This window comes from Anneissia japonica, unplaced genomic scaffold (genome assembly GCF_011630105.1).
Source record: "Anneissia japonica isolate Jap-2015-1 unplaced genomic scaffold, ASM1163010v1 scaffold288189_len579620_cov203, whole genome shotgun sequence".
In the NCBI taxonomy this organism is placed as follows: Eukaryota; Metazoa; Echinodermata; class Crinoidea; order Comatulida; family Comatulidae; genus Anneissia; species Anneissia japonica.
Genome location: NW_022730403.1, coordinates 482,367 through 501,236, shown reverse-complemented (window position 1 = coordinate 501,236; position 18,870 = coordinate 482,367). Strand labels below are relative to the sequence as shown.

The 18,870-nt window shown below is 32.8% G+C and overlaps 1 protein-coding gene across 1 annotated transcript in view; it reads left to right on the top strand.

Annotated features, from left to right (window-relative positions):
* The window catches only part of LOC117114922 (Down syndrome cell adhesion molecule homolog), a 30,539-nt gene that overhangs the window by 4,554 nt on the left and 7,115 nt on the right, over nucleotides 1-18,870 (top strand). Inside the window, exons 3-25 of the mRNA XM_033258540.1 lie at nucleotides 2,335-2,481; nucleotides 2,832-2,975; nucleotides 3,254-3,535; nucleotides 4,135-4,404; nucleotides 5,713-6,009; nucleotides 6,293-6,565; nucleotides 6,942-7,217; nucleotides 7,694-7,813; nucleotides 7,983-8,153; nucleotides 9,273-9,566; nucleotides 9,998-10,129; nucleotides 10,234-10,407; nucleotides 10,797-10,867; nucleotides 11,080-11,317; nucleotides 12,855-13,001; nucleotides 13,639-13,749; nucleotides 13,823-13,998; nucleotides 14,296-14,449; nucleotides 14,887-15,004; nucleotides 15,270-15,430; nucleotides 16,446-16,463; nucleotides 17,962-18,060; nucleotides 18,501-18,689. Coding sequence (XP_033114431.1) covers nucleotides 2,335-2,481; nucleotides 2,832-2,975; nucleotides 3,254-3,535; nucleotides 4,135-4,404; nucleotides 5,713-6,009; nucleotides 6,293-6,565; nucleotides 6,942-7,217; nucleotides 7,694-7,813; nucleotides 7,983-8,153; nucleotides 9,273-9,566; nucleotides 9,998-10,129; nucleotides 10,234-10,407; nucleotides 10,797-10,867; nucleotides 11,080-11,317; nucleotides 12,855-13,001; nucleotides 13,639-13,749; nucleotides 13,823-13,998; nucleotides 14,296-14,449; nucleotides 14,887-15,004; nucleotides 15,270-15,430; nucleotides 16,446-16,463; nucleotides 17,962-18,060; nucleotides 18,501-18,689 — 4,062 coding nt within the window. The remainder of the gene's footprint in view (nucleotides 1-2,334; nucleotides 2,482-2,831; nucleotides 2,976-3,253; nucleotides 3,536-4,134; nucleotides 4,405-5,712; nucleotides 6,010-6,292; nucleotides 6,566-6,941; nucleotides 7,218-7,693; nucleotides 7,814-7,982; nucleotides 8,154-9,272; nucleotides 9,567-9,997; nucleotides 10,130-10,233; nucleotides 10,408-10,796; nucleotides 10,868-11,079; nucleotides 11,318-12,854; nucleotides 13,002-13,638; nucleotides 13,750-13,822; nucleotides 13,999-14,295; nucleotides 14,450-14,886; nucleotides 15,005-15,269; nucleotides 15,431-16,445; nucleotides 16,464-17,961; nucleotides 18,061-18,500; nucleotides 18,690-18,870) is intronic.

The following is an 18,870-nucleotide window of genomic DNA, read 5'->3' as shown; positions in this document are numbered from 1 at the left end:
ATAACAATAGGGGCTAATAATAATAATAATAATAATAATAATAATAATAATAATAATAATAATAATAATAATAATAATAATAATAATAATAATAATAATATGATGATGATGGATTGGACTGGATTTATTTCGAAATTCTTAACAAAAAACAAAGCACAAGGTAAGAGAAATTACAATATGGAGATTTTCAGGATGATGGTGTTAAATGAAGAAGGAGATGTTGATGATAACAGTAATAACAATAATGTATTTAAAAATATATACATTTTTTTGTTGAGATCAATATTAATGGGGTCTAATAATTACAATAATATGATGGCATTGAGGTGGTGAGGGTGACGTTGATGATGGATTGGATTTGCATTATATTTATTTCGAAATTCTCAACTCAAAACGTACAAAACAAAATCAGATGATGATGATGGTGATGAAGAAGACGATGATGTTGAAGAAGATGATGATACTGATAATGATAAAGTGCACTATCACTATCTCTGTCTCCATATTCATATCAAGTACTTTTTTTCAATTTAATTTTTACAACGAAATTTCATTGTTTTAAATGCGAGGTGCGCCTCTTGCAGTTGATCTTCCTTGTCGACTATTGACACTCATATTGTATTGAAAGTTATTAAAGTAGGCCTATCTATCCATATATGCACACTTTTCATTATTGAAACTAGACTAAGGCGTTAAGTAGTTCCAGCCCAAAGACAAGCTATTAATGAGGGACATCAATGACGGCTTGCCAAAGTCGATACACTCATAACGATCAATAATTTCATCGGCGTCACTCCAATTTTGAATTCAAACGAATTCAATGCATATTGGGTAATTTGAAGGCAGTACTATTAAAATGCAACAGTGTAAATAATTTCATTACCTCATGATGATATTAAGATTATCAACGCACAGCAGAAGTGTCCCTTTGAAAGTGGATTTGTAAATATTGGATTGGAGTTCATCTAACCGTTAGAGACGGATATTTAGTGAAGTAACTGTGTCATTTGATATTGGAATTACTCAAGGGCCCGGTATCTTAGTATGAATGGTAAATATGAACGGGATTGATTGGAACCTCGAATTAACTCTTGCATTAATCATCCAAAAGAGCAGTCAGTTAACTATTCAATAAAAAATAGCTTGGCAAAAAGCATTGAATCATTGCAAAGGATGTAGATACCTTAATATTGACATAACATAAATATATATGTAGGCTTACACATGACAATTTTAAAATTTTACACATATGTTTATTGATAATAAATATATATTTGTCTAAGTAATTATCTTTTTTTACAATACAGTACCTGTAGTTTTTTTAGTTTTCTAGTCATCCTATCTTAAAATATTTCTATTGATTTTTAAAAGTTTTGTAATCATTGTATCTTCAAACAAGAAAAATATTCTCACAATTTCCCATTGTACCTAAATTTGGTACGAAGCATGTGTATCCAATAACCTAAACATCTCTACTACCAATAGTCAAAACATATGATTTACTTTCAATGCAAAAAAAACTTACATCATTTACCAGCCAAGTATCTGCGAAGAATTTATGTCAAACTTCAATTACCTACTTAAAGTTTCTCTATTACCAATAATTACAACATTCCCAATGATTTACTTTCAATACAAAAAATATTTTAAATCAATTACCAGCAAAGTATCTGCGAAGATTTCATGTCAAACTTCAATTATTCCCTACTTAAAGTCAGGGCTGGCGCCAGGATTTGCCCGACAGGGGGCCGAGGTCCTCGACGGGGGGGGGGGGGGGGGGGCGGAGCCCCCAACGAGGGGTCAGATATCCCCGACGAAAGCAAAGTGGGTGTAGTCGAGCTTCGATTAAAGGGTTTCGAAAGTTGTCCTGGGATGTCAACTTGTCCTTCGCCCCCGAAAATTTCGACAATTTAGGGGTTTCAAAGGCTTATTTAATCGATTTTAGAGTCTACTAATATGTAAAAAATACATATAATTTGTTTCTCCCCGACGAATTGTGTTTTTATTTCCCGACGAGGGGGGGGGGGCAGCTCTCCCCGCTTACGCCACCCCTGCTTAAAGTTTATAGAATTTTGATGTAAATAGGGATATCATTAGTTGAAATATTGTGATCCTAATTCAAATCTCTGGACGTGGTAAGTTTTGTGTGTTTTAAAGAAAAATACTAGATATATAATTATTTTTTTACAATACGCGTAGTGTTTTAGTTTTCTAAAAATCCTATCTTAAAATAGTAAGTTATTAGTTTATATTCAATTTTTATAGTAGTATATAACGAAATGATGATAACATTTTGATTCTTATGCAATATTTAATATTGTAATTTTCTTGCAGTTCCTTCGCAGTCATACACCATATCCCTTCACGATGAGGTTGCAATGCGTGGTAACACAGTAGTTTTCAAATGCGGTATCCCAAGTTTTGTCAAAGATTACGTGGAAGTGACTTTATGGACACGAAACAATCATCCTATTGTATCGGGTAAGAGGGAACTCTCTGCGGATGATTTGAATATTAGCCAATAATGGTCCATCTGATCCTTATGATTGGCCTCTTAATTGTGTATAATTGTAAAAATTATGTAAGCTTTATGTACCGTTTCATGTCAAGGATTCTATTCACTTTAATCATTAGATCCATTTCCGAAATTGTAATTGACAGAAGATACCGGTAACTTATCATGCCCTTAGAACCGACAATATAAATATGTTGTTAATTATTATAAAGTATATGTCGGTGTGACTTTATATCTTTATTTTAAAATCAATGAATTCAATCACTTAATATGAGAAATATTTGAAACATTTATACGTAATTTATTCTAAACATAGGTGGCCGGTTCAGTATTTTACCGACTGGTGAGTTACACATACGAGATTTAACTGCAGAGGATGAACAATTTACTTACCGGTGTAACGTCAGAAATACGCTTAATGGACAAACAGATCAAGCACAGGCTACATTGACTGTAGTCGGTAAGAAAAACTTAAATCTTAAATTTCCGTTTAACTTGCCATCGTCACTTAGTTGTCGTAATCGAACATTTTTAAAGAACGTGGTTCATCAAGCAGATCTGATCAATTAAAACGCAACATCGTCTACCAGTATTTAATTATCATAATTTGGAAGTGGGTTTATTACTGTATCATAAAAACAAATTTAATAGATAGACAGGGAAATGGAGATAGGGTTTCCAATGTACTTGGCGTGGCCATCAAACACGCAAATGGCATATTTGTATTTTATTTTCAAGATCCTGTCAATCATTCACCTCATATTATGAGCAGCCAAGCAAGCTTGACTAAGTTAGTTGGAGACACGATAGAGATACCATGTGTTGCTAGCGGTCATCCATTACCGACTTACTCATGGAAAAAAGATGGTCGTGATATCATACTTGAAACCAGAATGGAAATGCGTGGTGGGAATCTCGTCATTAACTACTTACGCCTTTCAGATGACGGAGACTACACATGCGAAATTTCAAATAATAAACAGGTTTTAGAAACAGCAAATGTTCATTTAGGTGTAAGAGGTAAACATATTGTTTATATTTCGGTGTGACTATCTCAATTTTGTGTATCGTGTTTTAATACTGCATCTGTTTGAATAATAACAAAACAGTATAGTGAACGGAACATTGTAGTACTAACGTGAACAGCCAATTTCAAATTTCAACGAACTTTTCATAAAGTAGATGGCGGAATGTTTGGTGTTCTATAATGAAATTGCAAATGAATATTCCCTACCAGAATCTAATTTTTGTTTCATTTTCATTTAATATATTTGTCTCAAAACATTAATATTTACAACAACAGAAACATCAAGGAACAAGCAAAAAAGAACACGAGACAGGAACAACCCAAGCGTGAACTAAATCGAGTCGAGTATGGGCCCTTTTACAAAGAAGAAATGCTTGCAATATAAAATATTATTATTATTATTATTATTATTATTATTATTATTATTATTATTATTATTATTATTATTATTATTATTATTGTTATTATTATTATTATTATTATTGCTAACTTAAGACGCAGCACTTAATATATATAAATTCTAAATAAATATTACATTTTGAGTAAATATTATTTTCAAATACTGTAATTTATGTCTGTCGTTGTTTTACAGAACCTATATCTGTGTATTTCTATCCCCATCATCGGACGGTGGATATTGGCGATTTCGCATACTTCAATTGTTCCGTCACCGGCCACCCAATCGATACAGTCATATGGTACAAAGACGCAACCTTATTGGAGGGATTGCCTGGAGTTATTATTTTTGATAATGGTACAATGATGGTGGACGAAATGAGAAGAGGCGATCAAGGAATGTATCAATGTGTGGCGGGAAATAAATGGGAGTTTCAAGAGGCAACAATGCAACTGTCATTGGGTGGTAAGGAGTATCATTGACTAACGCACAATCATCAAGATATATTAAACTCCCTTCCAAATTAAACTACGCAAAAATGGGCCTGCGTGTTTCTTTTGTTCAAGATATCTCAAAAACAGATGCACTGGTTTAAATGCTAGTTACAGGGATTTTTAGGTATAACCCAATGATGAGGTGATTAAATTTTGATGACCAACCAGCGTAGGGTGTGCATATAAGGACCACTCAAATGAAAACGTCCCAGGCTAAATTAAAAAAAAAAAATAATCAAATGATATTATTTAAACTTTGTTGAAAGGTTTAACATAGTTACAAGAAAGAAATTGTGAAGTGTTGGTGGCGATCGAAATACGTGAGGGCCATTTGGACCCTGACCTAAATATCTCTTGATCATATCAATGGTTGAAAAAGACGCTTTCCAGAATAGTTTTAATATGTATTTACATTTTGGTCACGATCCGACGTATGGTGTGGATATGAGGTCCATTTAAAAATAAGTTTACCGTATTACCCGTGGGCAGAAACAATAGCTATATGATGAATATTTAAATTAGTACAATTACAGTAAAGGTGTACAGCGTTTTATATGTACTAACTTCACTTTTTTTGGAACTTATTGGGAATGTGTTTAACGCATTTTTACATTTAAACATGTGACGCTAAAAATCAAATCCCCATATTTCTATTTCCATTTCAACACCAATACATTGCATGCATTTTGTTTGTCAGCTATAAAGAATAAAATGTGTTAGTATGTTAACACAGAATATCTTAGGAATTGACAGGTGTACAATCGATACAATGGAAGACGTACTAAAAATGAAGTGATCATATTTTGGTGTCGATCGATATATATCCTATTCAAAGCAAAACGTCGAAGATCAGATATATCCAAAATTAATAAACTCATCTAAATGGAACTTTCGTGTTAGTGTAATTTTTTTTCTTAAAGTCGATTGTATTTGTTGATTGGAAAGTAGGAACATATTTTAGAGGAATTATTTTATAGAAAGAGATTGGCGATTTATTGTATGTTTTTGAAGAGGAGTGGAGCGAAGTGAGTTGGGGTGGTAGTGGTAGTGGTTGAAAAGTAAATTAGGAATATTTTGTGGGAGGTTTGTATTATAGAAAGGGTTTTGCGGTGGGTGGAAATATGCTCTCTAAAGAGTGCTCTTATTATTATTATTATTATTATTATTATTATTATTATTATTATTGTTATTATTATTATTATTATTATTATTATTATTATTATTATTATTATTATTATTATTATTATTATTGTTATTATTACTCTGTTCTTCCTTATAGCTTCTGCTCCATCAGTTGTTACAGCATTTGAAGAGGAAACACTCCATCCTGGACCAGATTTGCATTTAGTGTGTGTTATTGCTGGCAACCCATCTCCTACTGTCACCTGGTATCGTGACGATTTACAAATACTTAAAAATAAACGTATTGCAATAAACCAAGTAATCAACGCCGACCGGGATGTAGTTAGCTACTTGAACATAACTCGATCAAAGGTACAAGATGGCGGCACCTACCGTTGCCAGGCATCGAATGTGAACGGTATAATTAACCACCAGGATAGAATAAATATTTACGGTGAGGAGAATCTGTTAACTATAGCATCATCTTAAATGCATACCTCGATTCACTACAACAGTAAAGTTTAGTTAGAAAGTATTTTAATCTTTACCTACATTCAGAAGATTGTAAATTTTTGTTTTATCCATTTTAATATAATGGCTGATTTGAAGGTCGGCATTAAAAACATGTATAAACTCATGACACCAACAAAGAAATAAACATGACATTATTAAAAAGTAAATGTTTAGGTTATATATTTATCGAATATGTTTTGATATTTATGTATATCTTCTTTCAGGAGCCCCTATTATAAGACAATTTAGAAACAAAACTGCAATTGCTGGTGAAATTATGGAGGTCCGTTGTATCGCAGCAGGCTACCCAATTGCTTTCATCAAATGGTACAAAGACAGTAGCCTCTTGCCATCCAACGGTCGGCAACACGTTGAAATAGATGGTACACTGCGCATCGATGACTTCAAGAAAGGCTCAGACGAAGGAAAATACTCCTGTGAAGTTGGAAATGGACTTGGTCAATCAGACTTTCAAAGTATCTACATAGATGTAATAGGTAAAATCGTTTTCATCAAATAATTACGACAATTACGAAATGTTCAAAAACAAATCGGAACTGTATATCTTTCTGTTGTTGAAAGCCAAAAAACAGAGACTTTTAAAATCGTAGGAGTTCGTCATCAAATGGTGAGAATCGGGTGTCGAATATGCAAAAGCACTCAAAATCTCACGTTGTATACGACCCCATTGTAAATATTTACTGATTGTAAATATTTACTGGTTGTAAATTTAGACTCTTGTTTCTCCATTATTCACACCATTTTTTTGGACAAATTTTACAAGTTTTCTATTATTCTTTACATGTTTAATTTTATTTTCTGTATTATTCTAATGAAAGTCTTTATGATGTTTCGTCATCTTAATATCTACAGTACCACCAAAAATTGAGCCAATGCGGAATATTCTGTTACGCGCGGGCGATCGAATGCAAATGTCGTGCTTTGTTACAAGTGGCGACCCACCAATCTTGGTTTCTTGGTTGAAAGATGGAAGTCCACTCCCAGAAAACGTTGATGTGACAGTTCTCCCAGGCCCAAGTAGTATTCTTTATGCAGACGCCGCAATAACTGACCTGGCTGGAAATTATACATGTGTGGCAAATAATAGTGCTGCAACTGTTACGTATACAAACGAAGTTTTCGTCTTCGGTAAGATTTACAGAATCCGCAAATATTAGCTAGCTTTTTGTGAATTATTGATTAAAAAAAAGCATTGCCTTATGGATCAATATGTTAAAGTTTTATATATATTGAAGATCTGAACGTTTGGTAAGGTCTGAAAACATCTTAAACTACAGTTAAAGTATTGAATACCTCTTTAAAAATTTTAAAACGTTATAAAAAAAATAAAGAAAAGTATGTTTACAAACATTTTCGTTCTTTAATTAATCGGTCCTTCAATTAATTTAGTGTTTTCAGTAACTGTTTTATGCGTTTATTCTAATTCTTAATTAAAAGCTTTTTGTAGTAATTCTAAATAAACAATTCAAATATTGAATATTATTGTTTATTCGTCTTGCAAAACAAAATAGTATATCATCAAATATGAGAAATGACTTAATTCCGTATTGTATTTTTATAATATTAAAACATTTTATTTCTTTTTAATCATTGTCTTACTGTAGTTCCTCCGTCGTTTATCGTTTACCCCGTTGATACACACGTTATACTAAACCATACAGCAACACTGCACTGCAATGCCAGCGGATATCCTGCACCAGATATACAATGGAAAAGAAAATTGGGTAAAGACGTCATTCATTATTATTATATTGCATACACCTACTAATCATAATTATGAATTACAAGACATAATACACTTATTTAATAATCTTTATACTGATAATTTGATTTCAGTATGTAATTATAGATAATAAAGAAATTTTCGAGAAACCCATATTGTAATTTTCGCAGACATTGGTGGATACAACTTTGTAGAAGTTGAAGAGGATGACAGGATATCAGTGAAGGAAAATGGAGATCTTGTCATAGTAGAAGCTGTCGAGGAAGATGATGGTTTGTACTTGTGTAGCATCAGTAATACAATAGGAGAAGACAGCCAAACAGCTTTACTTGTTATTTACAGTAAGTTAAATTTTCTTGAAGTCGTAAGGCAGAGCGTGCTGTTTTCTTCAGCAAAAAATTATCATTCAATGGGCTTAAATTCAAATACTTGCTTAGGATTTTAGTTTCTGGACCCAAGTCGTCTTAAATAAGGAGTATAAACAGAAGGCCCTTGTATAGGCCTACATATATAATAAATAATGTACACTTGTAAATTAAAGAACCAAGAACATCCTCCCAGACGAGAGTAGGGGCTACCCTGCGTACTGCTCTGATACACTGTTCCCTTTCGTTGTGGGCAGATGAGATATAACAGATTGCAGCCAAAATCACACAGGTAAAAACACATTTAACAGAACACAATATAAATATCAATGCTATATTATGATACATGCTAAAAATAAAAACATTAAACATAAAAACATACGGTATTAATGGCTTTCATGAAGATATAAATACTGTACAATATCAACAAGAAACTGATAAATAAAAAATAAGCTTTATTGAAAAAAAATTGTATCTGAGATTAATGACATGACATGGTATTGGAATCATTGTATGCACTTAAGTAAAATATATAAAAGTACAAAGTCCTTCACTTTACATTAAGCGTATGTAAGATTACTAAATGAGGCAATCAGTATTCTTCCATAATTCAATCAGATGAATTATAACTCATTAGTGTTACGTAACATGCCAGAGTATCCAAGGCCTTGATATTCATAATTATGTTTTACTTAAAGTACAAGTAATTGTATAAAAAGTGACAGCATTATTTATACTCGGGTCATTAACATGTAATAAATAAATATATTGGCAATGCTGTATTCCAGTTTGATCGTAAACAAGTTTTACATCTATAATAAATATTGATTGCTTTGTATGTTAAATATTGTTTCTCTATATACATATTTACATGCGCCTTAGAGTCAATGAGAATGGTGGTCACTCTATTTTCTATTTTTCCTGAGTAATGTTTGCTGGAAAAATGATAAAATGGCCCATCATCCTTAATAAGAAAATAAATATAAATATTGTAATACTGTAAAACAGCTGAGAAAATTTAGTAAGTAGGCATATTGTATAATACAGCAACGCTGTCATGTGTATGAAAATCTTGTATCTTGTATATTTGTACAGTTCCAGCTAGGTTTGAAGTTTCGGAGGTTAACATAACTGCAAAAGTGAACGAAGAAGTAATTTTAGAATGCAAACCAGATGGACACAGTGAACTTAGGATTGATTGGTTTAAGAATGATTTAATTTATACAAGTCTTATGGGAAAAGATTATCAAATTACTACCGAACAAGGTGATAATTTCAACTCAAAATTACGGATCTTGAAGGCAGCTAGGGAGGATACTGCTGTATACACGTGTCAGGCCAGTAATATTTACGGATCAGACAGGCATACAATACATCTTACGATTCTCGGTAAGTCAATAATTCTTGCTAATCTTATATATAATCAATATCAATATCAAATCTGGCTCTTTAATCAGTTAACATAGTGAACATAAAGCACATGAAACCAAGAAACCAACCGAACTTGGGTCATGGCTTTAAACTACGCATACACTCTTCACTAAAAGAATTAAATAGTAAAAAGAAATTATGATAAATTATAAATCGACATTACAAAAAATAAGCAATAATCCCCACTAAACAATTTTGTGCTGATAATTGCTTCTTTAAACTTATGTATGAACAGGCGAGAGGTATCTTTAATTTTGTTAGAGACAGCCATGCAATATTGTGTACATAGTCGGCTATATATTGTGTGTTGTTTCTTTTTGAGATAGCAGAATGGTATGGTATAACGGAGACAGACGCGCTGAAACTTTTTTTTTAAAATTTTATTTCAGAGCCACCAGAAAGCCCAATCAACGTTCAGCAAATATCGGTGACAAGTAGATCATTTACTATTAGTTGGCAGCCTGGATTTGATGGAAACAGCATGATAACTGGATATACAATTGAGTACAAAAATGATTCTGGTTAGTAATTATTGTCCTCCTATTTTATTAATAACATATACCTTTTGAGATATGTCGTGTGTTTGCTTATTATTCTAGTTATTGCTTTGTAACTATGTTTATAGATGTTTGGCAAGGTGGTGTACCCCGAGTCCACGTTTTGGCTAATCTGACACAACTGAGATACACAGTTACGGACCTTCACCCGGCGTATGTCTACGTTGTTAGAATAAAATCGTTCAATTCCATAGGCGTCAGTCCTCTGAGTGATGAAATCCTGATTAAAACACTTGAAGAAGGTTTGTAGGCCAATATTTGTTTTATTTTAAATAAATCTCTATATAAAAATTCAATCCAAGTGTATGTCTCCCAACATGTCCAGATGTAAAAAAAATGCATAAAAAATTGGCAACAATTGATAAAATAGTTATCAATCAAAAGCAGTAAAGTAATCCTAAATATATTTTTTAAAATTATAAACGATTTACGAGAAGGCCGTTATAATTTTGTTGCACATATTTTCTCTACGTGTGTGTGTTTCCCTTGCCATTTTAATGAAGATGTGTGTACGATGCATAATACATCTTATAAAACAAGAATAAAATAATTTATTAAATTGTTTTAGAAAGTTACAAGAACGTATTTATTCATTATCTTCTATTGTCTTTATTGTTGTTTTCATGCTCAGTACCATGGGGACAACCGTTGAATATTGAACTATCCGCACTTAGTTCAACAGCTATACGGCTGGTGTGGCGGGTAAGTAAGCAATTTTAACGTATAATTGAACTTTAAAATTATTTAATTATACATGATCTATCACAAACCATATACAGATAATTATATCGATATATATATATTATTTATTTGCGTCTTATAAATCGACTCATTATTATTATTATTATTATTATTATTATTATTATTATTATTATTATTATTATTATTATTATTATTATTATATACTCTTATAGCAACCTAGAGCTGATCTCCAAAATGGAGTCATCAAAGGGTATTTTATACGATACAAAGAAACTAAATCCTCTACACCGTCTCAGTCTGTGATGACGTCATCAATAACAAACTTCATTGAATCGTATACTCTCAACCGGCTGCGCAAGTTCACAGAATATGCAGTGGAGATTCGAGCTTACAACGAAGTTGGCGCAGGACCATGGTCTCAGCAAAAGAAAATCTTGACCTTAGAAGACGGTAAGAATGCGTCGACAGACAATTTATTGTACATTAATTCATCTGTTGATGGAATTAATTTTACTACATTCGTTAAAAAATGTAAATATTTCGTAGTAAGAAGCCCGGTTAGCTCAGTTGGTAGAGCATCAGACATTTAATCTGAGGGTCAAGGGCTGAAGTCCTTTATTGGGCGTCCGTACAATCGTTTTGTATTTCAGGATAAGTTAGTTTAACTTCTGTATTTTAAGATATATTAAGTTTTTGGAACATCATCAGGAACATTAAATAACCTAAAAAATTAATTTACATTGAATAGTTTTAAATATCATCTTTCATCTATATCATTAATTATCTTTTTTCTTTTCTTCCTCTCATTTCTATTTGAGTCTTGAAATAATGTGTCTGGTCTTGTGTTCAAAACTGGATTGGAAGTATTATAATTAATTATTATTAGAATTTTATTGGTATATCATGCTGTGATTATATTAGTTTAAATACAGCTAAACATTGGTACCGGTCACTTTTCCAACTGTTTTGTTAAAGGTGTCTACGTCTTAAAGCTCTACTAGAACTTACTGTAGCCTCCTTCCATACAATGTATTTCTTTCAATTTGCATTCTTATTTACTGTATTACTGCATTGTATGGGAAATAAACGCATATTTGATTTGATTTAAAATTTTACTGCATTCGTTATAAAACGTAAATATTTCATGGCAAGAACCACTGTTAGCTCACCCGGTAGATCATCTGACTTTTAATCTGAAGGTCAAGGGTTGAAGTCCCTTATTGGGCGTCCAATCGTTTTGTATTTCAAAATAAGTTAGTTTAACTTTTGTATTTTAAGATATATATTATTAGGTGTGGCCATGCGGTTGCTGACAACTAAAATAATTTCAAATGCAGGCGAATGAAAGGAATGGTACCGTGTTCTCTTTATTTCCCTGTAACCTATCAGACTCTAAAGCCCAACTCAGACAGCGTCGTACGACGCAGCCCGACGCGATTTGTTGTCGCGTCGGGCCTGTGTGAGTTAAACGCAGACGCGATGGTGTGCGTCGGGGGAAGTCGCGTAGTAGAATATTAAACATGTTTAATATTTCTCACGACGGCTTAAGACTGTCCCCGACGATGAATCGGGTCGGGCTGCGTCGGCCGACGCTGTCTGAGTTGGCCTTAACATTTCCGCTACGCCTCGCCCCGTTGCTAATTTAATGTAAATGTGAAAACTTACGCAAGCACGTCCTCTTGTGGGACAACACGTGTGTCTGTTGTAAGACACGCGTGTATTCCTAGCCCTATGATTGGACAGTTCAGTTGTTAAGCTTGATTCTGGAGGGTCTTTTAGTTGTACTTATGATATGTCATGCACTATTTTACTGGTGTTACGTTCTCCGGTCCTCTCCTGGCTATACTCTTAAATTTACCTCCTTCCATTAAGGGTGGTCGGTTATTCTAAACTAAAGATATCAAAGTGACGATAATTACCAATACCGCGCTAATATTTTAAAATGTAAAGTACCTAAAATGTAATTGAATGCTATGATTTGTTATAGTTCCAAGTCAACCACCACCGTCAGTACAGGCAACCCCTCTAGGGTCAACTGTGATCCGGGTATTTTGGTCTACATTACCCCTTGATTCAATTTTTGGTATCTTACAAGGGTACAAGATATTCTACAAACCAGTCAGAGCTGATGAAGGTAAGTCCATTGAAGAATATCAAATTCCTTTGTGTTCAGGTTAGCCCACAACAATCATTCTATGCCTGCCGTAAATGAAAGTATCCTGATATCTCCGTCTCGTGATTGACGCAGAATTATGCTATAGTCCTGTCCAGACTATCCAATTTTATTTGAGAAAAAAATGTGACATGGTAAATATGGTGATGATGACATCACATCATGACCATATACAGGCACATCATGACTAAATATGGGCATAAAATTGTTTTTCGTCAAAGAAAAAGTGATAGTCTGGATAGAACTTTATAAAAAAAATGCATCGTAGTCGATTATGCGATGACAGCATAGTAATGTATGGTGTGATGCCAATGTAAGAATGTATAAGTTTAATGAAAGTAAAAGATGAAAGTAAAAACTTCAACACGACTGAAAGTCCTAATATCATTTCCAAACAAAATACTAAACATATTATCTGGGGTAATGAATATTAATGTAAATTGATATTTTAAAATTTATAGTAGTTGTATGTAGTTTTAAAATGTATTTTGGAAGGCAATCAAAAAGGCAGGGGGAAAGAGTCTCAGTATCACATTTGGTCCGCCACTGCCTAATATACTTAGCACTTAGGCTAGAGCTATGTTTTTTCCTTGTATAGATGAGGCCGACCTGATGATTAAAGTAACCACAGCCCTGACTAGTGACCTGATTGGTTTGGAAAAATTCACCAATTACAGTATTCAAGTATTAGCATTCACACGGATTGGAGACTAATAACCTGTCTCTTATACACATCTAGATGTGTATAAGAGACAGATATATATATATTGATTCTAATTTCCAAAATGTGTTAAATTGTTTTGTTTATTATCACAAAGATCCATCGATGCCTGCTCGCATCAAAGCTCATGCTCAGACCTCAACAAGCGTAATGGTGTCATGGCTTCCGCCTCTTCAAATAAATGGAATACTCCAAAAATACATCCTAACAATGACTGCAAACGTCGAAGGTGAAATAGTGAGTCACATTTAGTTGTTTACATTATAGTTGTATATATTGAATCAATTACAACTATACATTATAGTTTTAACCTATAATGATTATTATATGATTTGTCATCTGATAAGATGATGAATCTAACCTCAGCTTATCTTTAAAGAATATAGGCCCTATATATAGGCCTATATAATATATATATATATATATATATATATATATATATATATGTTATCCTAAATATATAAATACAATAGACTCTTAAATACATAAAAAATGAATATTATATAATTTTAATTAGCTGAATGTCTTTTATAGATTAAATCAAACTTTACAGTGGACTCCAATGTCACAAACTATTTAATAGAAAACCTGTTAACCGACGTGGAGTACGATTTTTATGTAAGAGCCGCAACGATTGTTGGACCAGGTGAAGCCAGCAACATTGCCACAGAAATACCGCCGACGAGAGGTAAAATAATTTTAATGAATGTTTACATTGCCATTGTGGTGGATTGGAACTGTTTTATTTCCGGGGCAAGTGGTAATCGAATATCAAAGGTTTGAAGATGTAGAAGTTATGGTCAAAAGATGACGGGTTTTGGTTTTGTTTCCTTCACCTTTTGTGGAGGTACAAGGGGTGTACCTCTTCTAGATTTATTCATTTTATTATTTTATCTAAATTATAACATACTTGAATGACATTGGCTGCTGCTGGGGGTGGAGCAAGCACCCTTTTGTCACCATTGGTCCGCCATTGTGTCATCAACATCACTGTGTGACATAAAATAACAACTTGCTATGTATTTCAATTAGTTTATAGTTGTCTCCCGATACATCATTTTATAGTATTTCGTTAAACATATGCATGCGAGTATTTCGAACTAACTTTTCAATACTCATTGACAGTTCCAGCAAGAATAATGTCCTTTTCAAGAAACCTGACTGTTACTTGGAAGCAAGACGTGACACTGGCGTGCATACCAGTTGGTGATCCACGACCGATGGTTCATTGGCGAAAAGCTGGGTATGATAATTCTCAATTAAAAACAAACTGCTCGTTAATTCTATTTTAACAGTTCTTCACAATTACTCGTTAAAATTCTTGTCATATTTTCCTAATGATGTTACAGAATATCCCTAGTATCCCCTTAAACTAAATATTTAAATAATATTTAGCAGTAAATGTACGCATGATTGGCATTTAGGTTTTCATTTATAAAGTTTGTCTAGGATTTTATTTTCATTAAAGTACAGTATGCATTTATTTTTTATTCTGCCTAAAATTCCAGCGTCCAGAGTTCGTTAAAAACTGGTAATGATTACGAGATTCTATCAAATGGAGCACTGACCATTTACCACGCAATGCCGGAAGACCAAGGCAAATATATTTGCCAAGCAAGCAACAGTTGGGGATCGTCAGAAGAAATATTCGTTAATTTAGATGTCCTTGGTAAGTAAATGATTGTTGCTAGTTGTTTCTTTTATAACATTACTTATCACAAACATTTCTGATGAATAAATATTATGATATAATATATGCACTATATAAAAGAAAAGACTGTAATTTCTTTATTGAGATCCAACAGCAAAATCAAAACAAATAAATTTTAAAAACGTATACGTCCACTGATGATAAGCCATTTTGTAAGCTAACAATCAAGTTTTGTGTTGAAGTTCAAGCCCGTTTGGAAGGGATAATAGAGCTCTATAATAGACCTTTCTGGAGTGTCAATCAAACTTAACAACTGACTAATTAGAACAGCGCTAGGAATACGCGCGCGTCTCACAAACACACGTGTTGTCCCACAAACGCACGTGTTTGCGTATGTTTTAACACTGTCGCCTTGTGGGACCTTAGCAACAATATCCAAGGGGCGGGGCTTAGCGGAAAGGTCCATTACAGGCCTACCAATGTTCTTGTAGCATGTAGTATAGCAGCGTCGCATGAAATGTCTTTTTTCCTCGTATACCAAGACTGATACGTTCCTACTAAAATGGACAGAATACTCATTTCTTCTGTCTTCTAATTTAATTGTGATATATAAAATATAAATAATGTTACTATAAACAAATTACTATTTAAATGGAAGAGGATAACCTTAAAATACATATAATTTCTTGCTGTACTGATAATAACCTAGTAAAATCTTGCTTATGTTTGCATATATTAAAGTATCAATTATCTAAAGATTAATATACAACACAAACGACAACAATATCAACCGTAGGGCTAATGCACGCCTTAATCAGACGTATGCATGTACTATTGCATGGTATAATATAAGCTGTGTTCTTGAGGCTCAAATGCACTTTATATAGACTACTTTAATACTTAAGTGCTTTAATAAAAATATGTTATTTGTCAATGTACCGTATAATGTTTCATTGTAAAAAGTTTCTGCTTTATATTTTCGTGACTTGCATGGACCAATCTCATAAACGTTTATTAACTGCATATTCTGTAGTGAGCCATCCAACTGGAAGTAAGTACAAGCCTAATGGCAAATGGTGAAATGATCTGATTGGCTAAATGCTTTGCTCCTATGTGAATAAATGTTGTAATCTATTTTTATATAATGGTTGTAGTATTTGAACTACTGAAAAGTGTTACATGTCACATTTCAGCAAATTTAATAATACTTTTTCCAGCATTTTTTTCAATGCTACATACTTATAAACTTTGCTAATATTTTCGGAAACGTACACGATATCTTATTATCCAATTATTAATTTATAACATTGAAACGACGGTACTTACCGATTACATACACATTCAATGGAATATATTTTATATGTTTTAAGACAATTAACAGAAAAATTGTGTAATATCATGTGGCACAGTTCAGTAGGTTTATTGGGTAAATGTTTACCATTATGGTATAGTGGATTGGTATATAGTTTTTACTTGGTTTGCCATCTTTCCTCAATTTGCTTTCCTGTAGATAGGTTTAACGTAGTTTTCAGTTTTCTTTCCTGACTCCTGAGACATCCTTGAATGCTAAGTTTTAGAGATAACATCTTGGTATTTTTCCTAGTCAATCTTACGTGTTTGGGTTAATTTGCATAATAAGTAGTTGCAGAATACTTGCATCTGTTTGTCATATTCATCACAGCATCATCTCATACGCAACGTTACAAATTTATTAGATATTAAATAAGTTGTAGAAAGGGTGAAATAAATCCTACAGTATGTATGTTTTCTTTTTGAGAACAGCTCAAAGCAAAACAAACACGGAAGTTGAAATTATGTAGTTCGAAAAAACAATATCATGTGAGAATTTTTGTCGGGCTTTCGCATTTAGGAATTAACAAGACTATCACAATTTGGGCTTGTTTTTGTATGTTTAAAGCGGTTAACTAGTTGGTTTTTAGTTAAACTAATTCCTCTATGCTAAACTAAGCCAATATAATCTTCTATCTTTAATATTATTATTATATATCTTTTATATATTTATTTGTATAATTTGGGATGGGCTGTATATACTTAATAGCATAAACTGATATACAGTTCTCAGTTTGGTGGTTTATATTTGTGACAAATGTGTGTGATTTGCACATACATGGATATGATGATATCATATCACAGTCATATATGTGCAGTAGGCCTATTATCAATAAAATGAACAGACGAACTTAGTCCAAGTCGGTTTTAGTTAGTTTGCTGATTTGTTTTGTAAATATGTTACTTGTACATTTTTTGCTCTTAGTTTACGATTTACATGAAAACAGTAAAATTATATGAGAGAACGTAAAAATATTGCAAGCTGGTTCTATCATTTAATAGTCTCTTGTTTGTTTTTGTGAATGCGATACTGGAATGAGGAATTGGGAATGTAATTAATGGTTTATAATCAGTATATGGTAGGCCTAGCTATTTATAATGATGCCAACATTTTGTAAGACCAATCTGTATTTTTTTTTATGAAGTAAGGATATTTAAGAACAATACGCACTAAGCCATTTTTTATTTTACTCGTTTAGCTCCACCAGCAGCACCAGCCCTTGAGATCGTGTCGTCAACAACTACTACCATTCAAGTCAGTTGGATATCTAAAAGCAATGGAGGCAGTGCATTATTAGGTAGGACTATCATGGTAGGACATGCATGCTTGCACTGCCGACGGTGTTACGACCATCAGCCAACAAATTAATTCGTTCTCAATGATCCTTGACGACGCGAATAATAATTACAATCTAACACACTTGTTTAAGGATAACTTTGATGATATTTTCATTTTTCATATGATTTTTCATTGATTTAAAGTTCTACAAGAATGTTGTTTTTCTATTAATTGTGTCTAATACACAATCTACGTATATGATAGTAGTACTAAAATAAGAATAATCAGTTTAAGGACATTAACCATCCCATTTACCAAAAAAAAAATATAAAAATCAAAAACCTATACATATTTGCTACATAGCTCTTAACAAATATCTTCATTGTGGTTCACGTTTTAATTGTCACTATTACACATGATTTTAAGGACAATATACATTGGAGTTCTGATTATTTTCAGGTTTTACGCTATTCTACAAAGAACAGCACGACTACGTATGGGAGCGTATCAAGGTAAATTCGACATTACGTACTTTTAATTTCAAGGACATGAAATGCGGCACACCTTACCAATTTTATATAACAGCTTACAACAAACTTGGAACGAGTGTAGATAGCAACAAAATCCGTGCAGAAACAGATGGTTCAAGTAAGTTGGCACACTTGTGTTATAGTATATAACATAAGGTTTAAACTATGACGAAAATGTATGAGAAAAGGCCGTTTATTTATCTATTACTTAGCAAAACCCACGTACTTTGTATAGTTAAAACTTTTTGTTTCGTGGTTTAGCTCTTTGTATATCTATCGTATCCTTGATATCTAATGAG